The sequence below is a fragment of the Impatiens glandulifera genome, chromosome 6 (assembly GCF_907164915.1).
Source record: "Impatiens glandulifera chromosome 6, dImpGla2.1, whole genome shotgun sequence".
NCBI classification, from domain to species: domain Eukaryota; kingdom Viridiplantae; phylum Streptophyta; class Magnoliopsida; order Ericales; family Balsaminaceae; genus Impatiens; species Impatiens glandulifera.
In genome coordinates this window covers 11,541,489-11,554,308 of record NC_061867.1, presented here as the reverse complement: position 1 = coordinate 11,554,308, position 12,820 = coordinate 11,541,489, and the positions used below count along the sequence as shown (strand labels likewise).

At 27.7% G+C, this 12,820-nt stretch overlaps 1 protein-coding gene across 1 annotated transcript; it reads left to right on the top strand.

The window, feature by feature from the left end:
- The first annotated feature begins 9,153 nt into the window (after positions 1-9,153).
- LOC124941948 (putative GATA transcription factor 22) lies at positions 9,154-10,807 on the top strand. The gene is made up of 3 exons (XM_047482340.1): positions 9,154-9,595; positions 9,680-10,051; positions 10,129-10,807. The coding sequence occupies exons 1-3, from the start codon at positions 9,392-9,394 to the stop codon at positions 10,519-10,521; spliced, it is 969 nt and encodes a 322-aa protein (XP_047338296.1). The 5' UTR covers positions 9,154-9,391; the 3' UTR covers positions 10,522-10,807.
- Positions 10,808-12,820: the final 2,013 nt, after the last annotated feature.

Sequence of the window (12,820 nt, the reverse complement as noted above, 5' to 3'; positions counted from 1 at the left end):
TCCCATTAATCAAACCTCAGAATTTGTTACTTAATTTGTATTGAATGAGTCATCCATACTTCAAAAATTTAGTTTTTATTACTTTTGTTTGCATTGTTTGAAAATTTTAATTAGTAATAATGTTTATTACATTTGGCAAGTTAATCATTTTTTAGAAGAAAAATATTGTTATATAAATTATCATGAGTTAATTAAATAAAAAAAATATAACTTCACATTTACCTCACAAATTTTCATATTAAATGATAAAAAAAAGTGATAATTTGTATAGAAAAAGTACAAAATTTCAAGATAATTGATTTGTTGAATCAATTGAGACCAAGCAATTTGTTTGAAATTATAGATATGATGATCATGACAAATTGACTTTCATATTTTTTCAAAGATGATGTACACAAATTTTCATAAACTGAAATTTGTGCAAATTAAACATAAAACAAAAATTTTCTAGATGATGTTTTAAGCTTTACCTACTTAATCGAGAAAAAACAATTTTACTGTCGTTAAAATATTTTACATACGGTAAAGTCAATGATGATAAATGATAGTTATCACCTTTAAAAATGTATATTATTTATTAAATGAACTAAAACAAACATAAAAGAAAGAAATTTATGAAATATATTTCATGTAGCATAATAATAATTTTAATATTTTATGGACAATATGATAAATAGTTTGCATTTTGTTTTTGCTTTTATATATATTTAGGTACGGTCGCCCTCATGTGGAGTTCATTATTTTATTTATTTAACTTTTATTTTATTATTTTTATTGCATTATAGTATCAATTTATTCATTTACAAATAATACTTTTACCCATTTTATAAAAAAAGCATGATAAAGAAGTGGCTAGGGATTATTGAATGAAAAAATAAAATAAAAAAATCCGAAGACATCATTAATTCCTTTTCTTTTTGTATCTATATATCTAATTAATATGATTGAAAAGTTTGAATATATATAGTATCATTAGTTCCTTTTCTTTTCTTTTCTTTTTGTATCTATATATCTAATTAATTATATGATTGAAGAGTTTGAATATCTAGGTGGGTACACTATTATACCCAAAAGTGTTATAGCCACAAATAATAAGAATCTAAACCTAAAAAAAAAGTACTTAAGATGATAATGAATAATAATCAATGATTGGTTGCTCTATAGATAGTACTAATTTACTAAATCTTATAATTTTCATGTATCCCATATTAAAGACCATTCGAAGTCGAATCCTAAAATTTAGGTTTCTTATTAGAATCAAAATTAGGATTTTGAACATCTTTCTTTTAAACTTTACAATTAGAGTGTCGTTATTATTAAAGTTATAAAAAAAAATTTGTATTGACGATTTCAAACGTTTTACTTATTATTTACGTGAAATTATATTAGTGACTAATTTAATCATTAAATTTTAACAAACGAAAGATTTTAACTACTGATTATTATCTGAAGACAAAACCTTGTATAACTTTAACAATGAACTCATGATTGTAAGATTTGAAAGAATAGTTCTGAAATCTCAATTGACCTCAACAAAGAGACCTATATTTCACAATTCGGTTATTTTTTTAATCAATTTAAACTATATTAATATCTTACCATAAAAAAAAACATATATAGGTATAATAATGGAAGAAAGACATGGGCCCCCATGTATCCTTTCAAACTGGCTGCCTTTGCCATACATATATATATATATATGTCTATAGTCATGATGGGAAATGGTGGGGACTATTGACATTGAGAAAAAGTGTCATTTAGTAAAGAAATGATGGACCAAAAGATTTCAGAGCAGCAATTTGAAAACAACCTGAGTTTGGATTTATCGAATGTTGTATTAATCTAGTGATGAGGAGGATTATGTGATAAGAAGAAACATTAATTTATATAATTTTCAAAAAAATATGTTGCTTTCAATGTCTCCATATATACTCCCCAAAATATGTACATGGAGTGAACCATAAGCCGCATACGTAGCCTGTCTCGTTATCACAAAATTCTCTTTCTTATCTCTCCTTAACCATTCATATACAACAAATTCTCATAAATCCATCTTCTAGCTCTTTACTTTAATTACTTATTATCTAATGTATTATTATTATCAATTCTTCAAATTTAACATTTAATTAATGGTTATATCTCAATATCAATACTATTAGTCTATTACCCATTTGGGGAAATGAGAGATATATAAGGGTTTCAAACTATACAAAACATGTGTCTCTTTTAATTATTTAATTTAATGTTGCAGATTCCCTAAATAGTAACGGAGTAAGATTCGATCACATTAAAATGCAAAATGAGAGATATGACTTGAGAGTCATGATAATTTTATAAATTTTGACACATTTTATAAAGGATATAAAAGTTGTGGACTCGAATTTCACAATTAGATTTCCGAAATAAAAGTAACCTTGAGTTAAAAGAAAAGAAGAAGAAAAAATTGTAAAATGAATTTTTTTTTTATGAATTAAGTTATACAAAACATTTCACTTTATTTATTTATAATATCAAATTAAATTAAAGAGTTAAAGCTTGTTTGATTTTAGGTTTTTGGGTTTTATCTGAGTTTCAGATAAAATATTTGTTTACTTAATTCTTTTTTAAAAATCAGTTTTTTAAAGTTTAATGATCATTCAACCGCCTAAAAAATGAGAGAGAATATTAAATAAATGATATTTTGTATTTTGATGAAAAAAATGAGTGATTGATAGATAAAGTGAAAGGAAGTAAAATATTGAGATTTTGGTAAAATCTCGTAAAACCCAATATCAAACAAGCTCTTAGTAGATAAGATTTCATGTAGGTAGAATCATCACAATTGGAGTTCTAAGTCGACGAATCGACGTGGTTGGTCGAAAGACACGAGTTGGTCGAAAGACACGTAGCTAGAATCATCACAATTGGAGTGATCTAATGGACCGTATGGTAAAATGATTTTTAAGCAATGTTATGATTTGTTATATTGTGTTCTACAATTATGTTGTGATATTTACACATAAATGTTATTAGACTTGTATTCCAAAGATAATCATAACAACGTGTTGAGTAAAATGTCATACATTTTGTATTTATGTTTGGATCACAACATTGATTTTGCATGACTATACATGGATAAGAATTGATTCTCCACCCCTCATTATTTTAGTTTTGGCTTTTGATAAGAAAATATTTTTGAATTTAGATACAAGCTATAGGAGTTAATCAATATCAACAAGAAATAAGACTTTTGATAATATAATAATAATAATATAATAATAATAATATAATAATAAATTAGAGGAAAATGAATCTAAGAGAGTGATTACAAACTTCATTTTTATAACTTTGGTGGAGTTGTGATCCATGGTTATTTTCTATTTTACATATAAAAATGTGGATCTTATTAATAATCTCATATTTATGTAATGTTTTATGCATAGTTTATTATGTAATGTTTTATGCATAGTTATCGAATATTTTCTTTGTTGCATTTATCATTTTGTGTGTCTTGTCCATTATTATTGTTGTTTTTTTATGTTGTTTTGTGCTGTGAATTAAATAATATAAAAAATTAAGAGAAAATTGATCTTAAAAGTTTATGAAAATTTTATTATATAAATATAACATTATTATTCACCTTTAAAATTATTTAATTAAATATTGGATCTATTTAATATTTATTTGTACCTTCTTTGAAATAACCATTTTCAATTTATTGTATTGCAAATTGAGTGTCATTTTGCAGATTTTATATGAGTCTTTTGGAAATTCTTTGGATCCTTAATAGATTTTGTTGTAATAACTTTTGGGATTTTGATTATTTTGGATGAACTTTTTTCAACCACAATCATTTAGATATTTTATGATCTTGGATGTTCTTAGATTTTATCTGGGTTTTGGGTACAAATTTATTTGACTTATTTTTATTTTTTTAAGTTTAATGACAATTATACCATTAAATAAATGACATTTTAGTATTTTAATAGATGAAGTAAAAAATGATGTAAAATATTGAGTTTTGGGTAAATTCGAAAAAATCCCAATATCAATCAATCTCTATAAACTAAATTAAGCATGCCTAGTAAATAGAAAGCTGATCATATATATGTGAGATATTTATTTAGTACTCAACAAGAAAAAATGAAAAAAAAATTGAAGATCTTAGGGTAGAATGAAGAGTAACCATCAAAAATCTATTTGAATTGAATGATTTGGATTTGATTTAGATATCCTTTCATAAGCTCAAGAGTCATATTAAATCACATGAAATGATCCAATGGAGAATATGAATGGAAATGAAAAAGTTTCTAGATCTCTCTATGATCTTATAATTTTAACCCACCACCATGGATGCATGTGTTGTTTCCTTGAATTGAGAAAAGGGTCCAAATCTATCCTCACTGGAGATGGAAGAGCAGTACTGTGCATGCCGTGGTCCTAAAACATCAGGTAGGGCACAAACAAAACGACATAAACCCTAATAAATTTCAAATTCAAAGTTTATATATATATATATTCATCTTATTTGGGTACAAATAAATTATTTGTATATGAAATAAAAATAAAAACTGTCAATTCATTTGGACAACACGACCACTTGATCATATATCATACGTACATTAATTGCCTTTATACATATATATATATAATATTTTTTATTATTATTATTAAAATGAAATACATGCATGGACCATTTCAAAAATGAAATACATGCAATTTCATGAAATATGATCATTCTTTTTTTTAACCACACTTCACCTAGATTCAAATTTTTAACATACTTTTGTTCTTACTAGCTTGATCAAAATAGTAAAATTTTTAACCATTTACAAAACAATAAATAATGCATGAAACCCGTTGAAACCCGTTGAGCCGCGTCACGACAGAACAACCCTATTACATATGAAAAACTCGGATAACTTACAATCACCTCCACTATCTTGTTTAAATTGTTTTGTTCAAACTCAGAGCTGTTTTCAAATGGGTAAGTAAAAACATGAATTAAAAAGTATACAAATAATGTAGAAAATGATTGTCTTAATGTAATCTTCTAAGTAATATCACCAAATATGACTGAATTAGTAGGATATTTCATGACTAACAACTTGGATCTATTCCATAATCTTTGTAATTAGGTCATGGAGAGAGATTATGATTGCTTTGATCATGTGATCGAGCTCCATAGGGAATATATATATAGAGAAATGATTATGCGAGAGAATTTGGTGAGAGAATGACTTGGCATAATCTTATTCGCTGAAAAAATCAAATAATTTCTCTCTTTTCTCTCTTTCCTCGCACTTTTATATTTTCCAACCAATGAAGGTGATGCCAAGTCATTCACTCACCAAATTCTCTCTATCACTCCTCATATATATATATATTTGAATAATGCATGAGAGATTAAAAATGGAAAAGTAAAAAAGTGTGTGGTTAATAAATTGGGCCATGATATTAGGCTTTAGAGGACCCTTTTCACTCTTCCATTCCTTTCTTCCAGCATGTCTTTTTTGTTCTTTCTCTGATCCATCTCTTGCGCTGCCATATACAAACAATTCTATTATATACATTATTATTATTTTACTTTTCTCTTCTCTTTCCTCTTTTCTAGGTAATAATTAAGCAACGTCAACATTACTACTTTTTTACATTGGGTACAAATAATAATGGAATCCTAAGTACATTTGGAATGACCGAGTAAAAATATCACTTTTAAACTCTCTAAGATAAATAATATTGATGAGTCTTCATGTTCTTCTTTCTTTTTCTTCTTGTTGTTTTTTATTACAAATCAAGTCATGTTGATATAAATTATCACAAACTAAACAAATTAAAAACTACATTAATATGAAAAAAAGTCTTATTGTTCATTTTGTTGTTTAATTCACCTTTTTATTCATTTTTTTATATTGCATCTTGCTTTTTCTTATCAATCATTTACACCTTAAAAACAAAATACTTGAAAATGTCTAAATTTTATGAAATGAATTTCTATGGTACATTTGATCATTTCCCACCATTCTCTTTAGCCCAAACAATAAAATATTAATAAACTCATATAATAAATTAATTGTTAATAATAAAATGTAATTATTTTTTCTAGATCATTCTTGTGATTTTATAAAATAGATGTGGCTTTTAGATGCAATATATTTGAGACACAATTCTTTATTTTAATTGAAAGTGATTAATATTTGCATTTATCTACTACTACCGAGATGATCACAAAAAAAAACATTATTACTTCTAGAGTTTTTTTGTCCCTATTTGAGACACATTCAATTCTTGAGAATTTGGAATAGGAGCACTTTTAATATTATTCATTAGTGTTCTTAATCGATTTGGAAACACTTTTTAGGCAGTTTGAGTTTGGATTTGAGATGAATTTCATATATACTTAAAAACATGTTTTTAAATTAAGCAAATATACATTATGAATTAGTGAAAAGAAGATATGAGGAATAAGTTAATTTGATGGGCAAGAGGGAGGGAAAGGATGATGATAATGGAATGGGTGATGAGTGTATACATATATGTGTCATATGTCTGCTCTGTCCTTAATTAAATGCATCTTGTCAACATATAATTAAAATAAAATATACTCATATTGTCACTAGAGAAGATAATGTTCTCTGCAACATGCATTTTGCCCTCACTTGATCCACCTATATATAAAGACAAATTTACAAAATCCCCTTCAAATCCCACTTGTTTTTCATCGGTTTTCCGCAATATATACATCAGAAAAATAAAAATTAAATTTGAAATATGAGTTAATTTTCCTTAGAAATGTAGCTAGTACAAACCAAACTAATGGGTTTGATTGAAAATTAAATTTGAGAATTAAGACAATTTTTTTTTTTACAGTTGAGTTTTTCTGATGATCGATAAGAAAAGTGATATATACAAGAATCGTTGAATTTGCAGTGATCGAGGTCGATCGATGCGTTTATTTCACAACGCTATTATTATGTTAATAAAGAAGGTTTTTTTTTTGGAAAATCGGTGGAGGCGGTCGGTGAACTCATTGATACTCTTGAAAAGAGCTCGTTAATGCTAAATTTTATGCTGTGTCTGTTCGTTGGTGAGAATTTTTTGGCTTATGTTTTTATTATTACTCCAAAATGATTAATCTTATTGTGTTTCGGGTGTGTCTGGTGACAAGGTAAACACTCATATTTTTTAAACGACCAACAAAATAAGAAAAATGATATTTATAATATATATATATATATATATATATATATATTCTAACCTTTTATTAATAGACTCGTAATCATAGTTTTGAAACCCGACCCGGTCATCAACCCGGTGAAGGGACTGAGTCACTTGGTTACTGGTTCAACCGGTGGGTCAACTACTTCAACTAGTGTGTTTCATATAATAATAAAATAATACAAAATAATAAAAATACATCAAATTATTTATACAATAATAGTAAAATCAGAGATCAAAATTCAAATATTATTTCACAATTAAAATAAACACAAACTCTTAAGTCATGAATTAACACAATTAAAATAAATATCAACTATTAATTATTCGTAATACGCTCACACCATTTACCAAAATCAGTAATCTATCAACATGAAACTAAAAATAGCTAAACCCAATGGGAACTAAAAAATGGGGAGAAAAGAACTGAGAGAGTGATAAGTGAAAAAGAAAAAATATATATTTTTTTTTAAAAAATAGAATAAACCTGTTGGGTTAACCAGGACTGCCGAATTTCTGGTCAAACCGACGGGTTGACCGAGTTTAATTAGGTTGATTGCATTTTCAATTTTTTCATCAACCCAATCCAGTTTGACGACTAATTCACCGGATTTGTCGGTAGGACCTAAGTTGTAAAACACATAAATTACTCATATTCTCGAGATCAATAGTTTGAGTATTCATACACTAATCATTAAAAAAAACTTTTTATAAATATTGTAATTTAAATAATTAACTTTTAAAACTTTAATATTGCATTACGGTGAAAATAATATGATGATATTCAAAATATGTGTCAATATTAGTACAGGAAGTAAATGTTTCTGTTCATTTTTCAGATAGGGTTTCTTAATTTGTCAGCATTTTGTTATTCCCCTTTTGTGTTCTTTCAACTTTCTCGTACCTACTAAAATTAGATCTTTAATTTATTAGTACTGTTAGGTCAGTTGAATGCATCATTCTGCTAGCAGAATGTTCATTTTCTTTTTTCAAAATCCGAATATAATAATAAAAAAAGTCCTATATATTAATGGTCAGTTATATATATATTTAAATAAAATCACTCATAAAAGAGGATTTTGAAGAAAAAGAAATTATCCGACTATCCTACTAAGTATCTTCAAATTTGAATATATAATATAAAATAAATAATCATTTTTGGTTACTAGATATAAAGAGCATTGTTTTTGCTATGGTTTCGGTTTCACCAAATTACAATGATTCGTTTGGCTAAAGAATAATTATAATTTTTTTTAAATTCAACCATAATGAAACTCCACCTCATCATTTTTTTATAATCACATTACACGATTCATTATTCATTAACTAAAATACTTTTTTATTTTAAATATAAATATTTTATATTTATATTAATACTTTTTAAATATTTTAACCAAAATATTTACTATATATCTGATTTGGTTATGAAATTTTCTTCTGAGCTTGTTTGATCTTGGTATTTTTTTTCAAAAAATATTATCGTATAAAAAGCTTAAGTTATTTTAGTTTTTAATTAGTTTAGTTGTTAAAATATCTTTTTGTATTTAAATTTTAAATTTAATACAAAAATTTAAGGATATTTTACCATTTATAAAAAAAGTGATAAAATCTTTAAAAAAATATAACAAAAAATATCCAGATCACAAACTAGCTCCCCTCAAATTTGTTTCTTGTTCCTTGTCTTACTTGAACAATTTATTTTGAATGATAATGATAATTTTTTTTTAAAGTAGAAAATATTTTATTATTTTGATTAATGAGATAAAATAATATTTCATTAATTAATTTTTTTTTTTTTAAAAAAACAACCCAACACAACATTGCCTAATATGTAATAACCGTTGTTAGTATTTTTTTTTATCTAGTAACTTATTTAATAATAAAAACAAATAATGAATTATATATATATATATATATACTACTTGTGTAGCCCCCTCTAATAATTAGAAATAGTTGTCTTCATGCAATCGAAGTCACGTGAATGTCTAACCTCTCCCTCCCCTTAAAAGGGTTTCCCTCTTCTCTTCATTAGGACCTTTTCAGATCATGATCATCTTCATTCTTCACCTCCACAAAACTATTATTCATCATCTCTCTATCCCTTCTCTGATCATCAAGCCACAAGATCAAGAACAATCAAAACCCTAGCTTTTGATTAATTCTTGATCATCTTCCTATTCAATTACAATTGATCATGGCTAGCTCCATGAATCCAAACTTCATAAATCTATCACTTTCTCTATTACCCCATGATCAACACCAGCAACAACTTCAACTCTCCCTTGGACAAGATTCATCTTCCTCTTCATCTTCCCTTTCACTTCAACCTTATGTCAACGTTCCACTTCAAGAATTTCATCAAGAAGCTTATAATCCCCTATTGCAAGACCCAAAAGAGGTAATAATTAATTTACATGCTTTGTTTTTTGATTTATTCATTTGGGGTCATAAAATTAATCATGATTGAATTTGGAAATTTCAGCTAGATAGTTTGGTGTCACTTGGTCCATCAATTGAAGATCGTCCGGTAGTTGTTGAAAACGAGGCTCATCGTGGGTTAAAAATTTCTTTGTGGAAGAGAGGAGATAAAGATGACCATGGATCACCTAAATGGGTACCTTCCAAGATAAGGTTGATGGGAAGGATGGTGGGCTCAAACCGAACCGAATCACAAAGTGGAAAAAACGTTGCTAAAGCGAAGCTTATCGAGGGCGATCAGAAGAGACGATCCTCTAACTCTATTGAAAATGATCATAGCTTGATCAACAACAACATAACCACGCCGATTAGGGTTTGTGCTGATTGCAATACCACCAAGACCCCTCTTTGGAGAAGTGGACCTAGAGGTCCTAAGGTAAAACCATTCAATTTTTTTATAATTAAAAATTTTTAGAAATAAAAAATTCTAAATTGTATTTTTTTGGGATGTAGTCTCTTTGTAATGCGTGTGGGATCAGACAAAGGAAGGCAAGGAGGGCAATGGCAGCCGCCGCAGCAGCAGCAACAACTGCAAATTGTGCGAGCTTAGAGGTTGCTAATTCTTCGGTGAAGATAAAGAAACCACAAAACAAAGAGAAGAGGTCAAAAGATGTCCATATCTTGCCATACAAGAAAAGGTGTACTAGAATCGTGTCGTCTCCAACCGACGAGGATTGTGTTGATGATCAAGATGACCATGGGCATGGGGAAATTAAGAATCCTTGTTTTGAAGATTTCTACATCAATCTTAGCAAGAACTTGGCTTTTCATAGAGTGTTTCCACAAGATGAGAAGGAGGCTGCTATCTTGCTTATGGCACTATCTTGTGGCCTAGTTCATGGTTGAACAATAATCTCACCCTACTATTTTGTGGCATGTACTAATAAGTAGTTTTCTTCATCAATATAGTGAGAAATTGAATTGTGTGAGAGTCTATCTAAATCTAGAAGATATAGGAATAAAGTGTAGGCAAGTGTGGTAGCTAGCTAGCTAGTATTTGGTTTTTGTGTGTGACTTGTGGAAAGGATGAGCAAGTGGTGGTTAAAACTAGGACTCATTCCACCATATCTTCATTAATCTTTTTCTCATGCATTTAGTTCTCATGATAAAAAATTTCAAAAAACTTTATCTTCTTATATAGTTGTTATTTGCTATGATTTGTTGTTGTCAATCACATAAGTAATTTCAATTACTAGTGTTATCTTTTATACAAGTTCTCATGTTTTATTGAGCGAGATTCTATTTTAGTTTTCAAATAGATGATTGTTGGTTCAATCTAGCTATCTAGGTTTGTAAAGTGATTAAAATCTTTTATTTTAATAAATTATCAATATATTGTTCTTATTTTTTTTATATATATCATCTCATTAATTAAGTCACCTAATTTATCAGATAAAACATTATTATTTTTTAATATATTTTTATTATATATATATATATAATTTTTTTATATAAAATATAATTACTTTTTTCTTTAATAAATTTACCCTGGAAGACTTCATTTTGTTCTGGTGACAAAAATCATAAAATAGCACATATAAGTAGTACTATTAATGACTAGCAAGCCTATAAATGGAAACAAATTGTTCTTCATATAATTGTGTTGGGAGAAGCTTTTTCTTTTTCTTTTATTTATTTTCCTTTTCAATTGCTTCCCTTAACTTATTAACTTATATATTTTTCAATTGCCTCCCAAGTGATAAAGCATGATGCTACTTTGGCTTTTTATAAAAAAAAAAACACATCTTTCCTTAACTAGAAATATGAAACTAATTAATTATTTTTACCGCTTTTAATCTTTTGATAAGAATTGAAACTCTACTTTGATATGTTTCATTCGTAAAGTTCCAGAAAATTTTGATATGAAATTTTAAACATATTAGTCTCGTTTCGTCATTATATAAGATTGTCGCAAAATATTTGCCAACAAGTTGCGGAGGGTGTTAGAGACGGTCATACCTAGTAATCAGATGACGTTCATCAAATGTCGTCAATTTTATGATACCGTATTAATAGATAATGAGTGCATTGACTTAGCTAATTCAAGAGGTGAAAATGTGCTTTTGTCAAGTTAGACATCGAAAAAACTTATGATCATGTCAATTGAGAGTTTTTATTTAATGTAATGGACAAAATGGGAATGAATGCGAAATAGATTGGTTGGATTAAATTTTGTCTTACGACGGTTAAGTTTGATGTCATTGTTAATGAGAGTTCTTAAAGATTTTTTTAGAGCTCTAGAGGGATCAGACCTGGTGATTCACTCTCTCTCCTTTTTTTGTTTGTCATTATTATGGAAACTCTCTAAAAATAATGGTTTTTGCAGAAAACTCGGGACTCATCCGTGGAGTGAGTTGTGAGTTAAGAAGATATTATTTTGTCATATCACATTTGTTTTTCGGTGATTATACGCTCTGCATGATTCATGCTACCTATAAGAATTTAAACACATTCGAGATATTTTATGGTTATTCGGTGCATTTGGTTTAGTGTCAAAAGTCTAGCTACGACGTATTGTGCTTACTTCCATTGTTATATGTATAAATGTCACAGTTAAGGACATGTTTGATCCTCAGTCTAGTAGTTTCACTAGTCGAATTAGATATAGAAGCAGATTAAACATTATGTAGATTTCGTCCCATAATATAGTTTTACTTTTGATATGACGCAAACAAGTGTCACCGTCTGAACAAGACATTATGCGTTAGCAAGATATGAATAATTTCTTTGTATGGCATTGCTACAAGTTGTTCGCTAAGATGATTTCATATAATTTTTGTTGGAAAAAACTTTGAGAGTCAAAGATTCCATCTAAGGTCTCATTTTTTGGATGAAGCGTTATCATGGTGGAATTCTAACAGATGATATGTTAATGAAAAAATATTGTATTATTGATAGTTGTATGTATTACGAAGAGATTAAATCAGCAACTCACATACTTTTACATTGTCGAGGTGTAACTAGTATTTGGAATTTTTTTGTGAAGTATTATTAGGTTTCATTAGGTGATGCCCGAGTATTTGGGAAGTTTGGATTGATGCGGCTGATATGTCAAACTTACATATTTGAATTACCATCTCAATTATTTTTTTTTGTAAATTATCTGGTTGGAGAGAAACCGTCAAACTTTCAATGATCATAGTCG

Coding starts and splice junctions, on each gene's coding strand:
- LOC124941948 (XM_047482340.1), top strand. CDS start 9,392: ATGGCTAGCTCCATGAATCCAAACTTCATAAATCTATCACTTTCTCTA. Junction 9,596..9,679: donor TATTGCAAGACCCAAAAGAG/GTAATAATTAAT, acceptor TGGAAATTTCAG/CTAGATAGTTTGGTGTCACT. Junction 10,052..10,128: donor GTGGACCTAGAGGTCCTAAG/GTAAAACCATTC, acceptor TTTGGGATGTAG/TCTCTTTGTAATGCGTGTGG.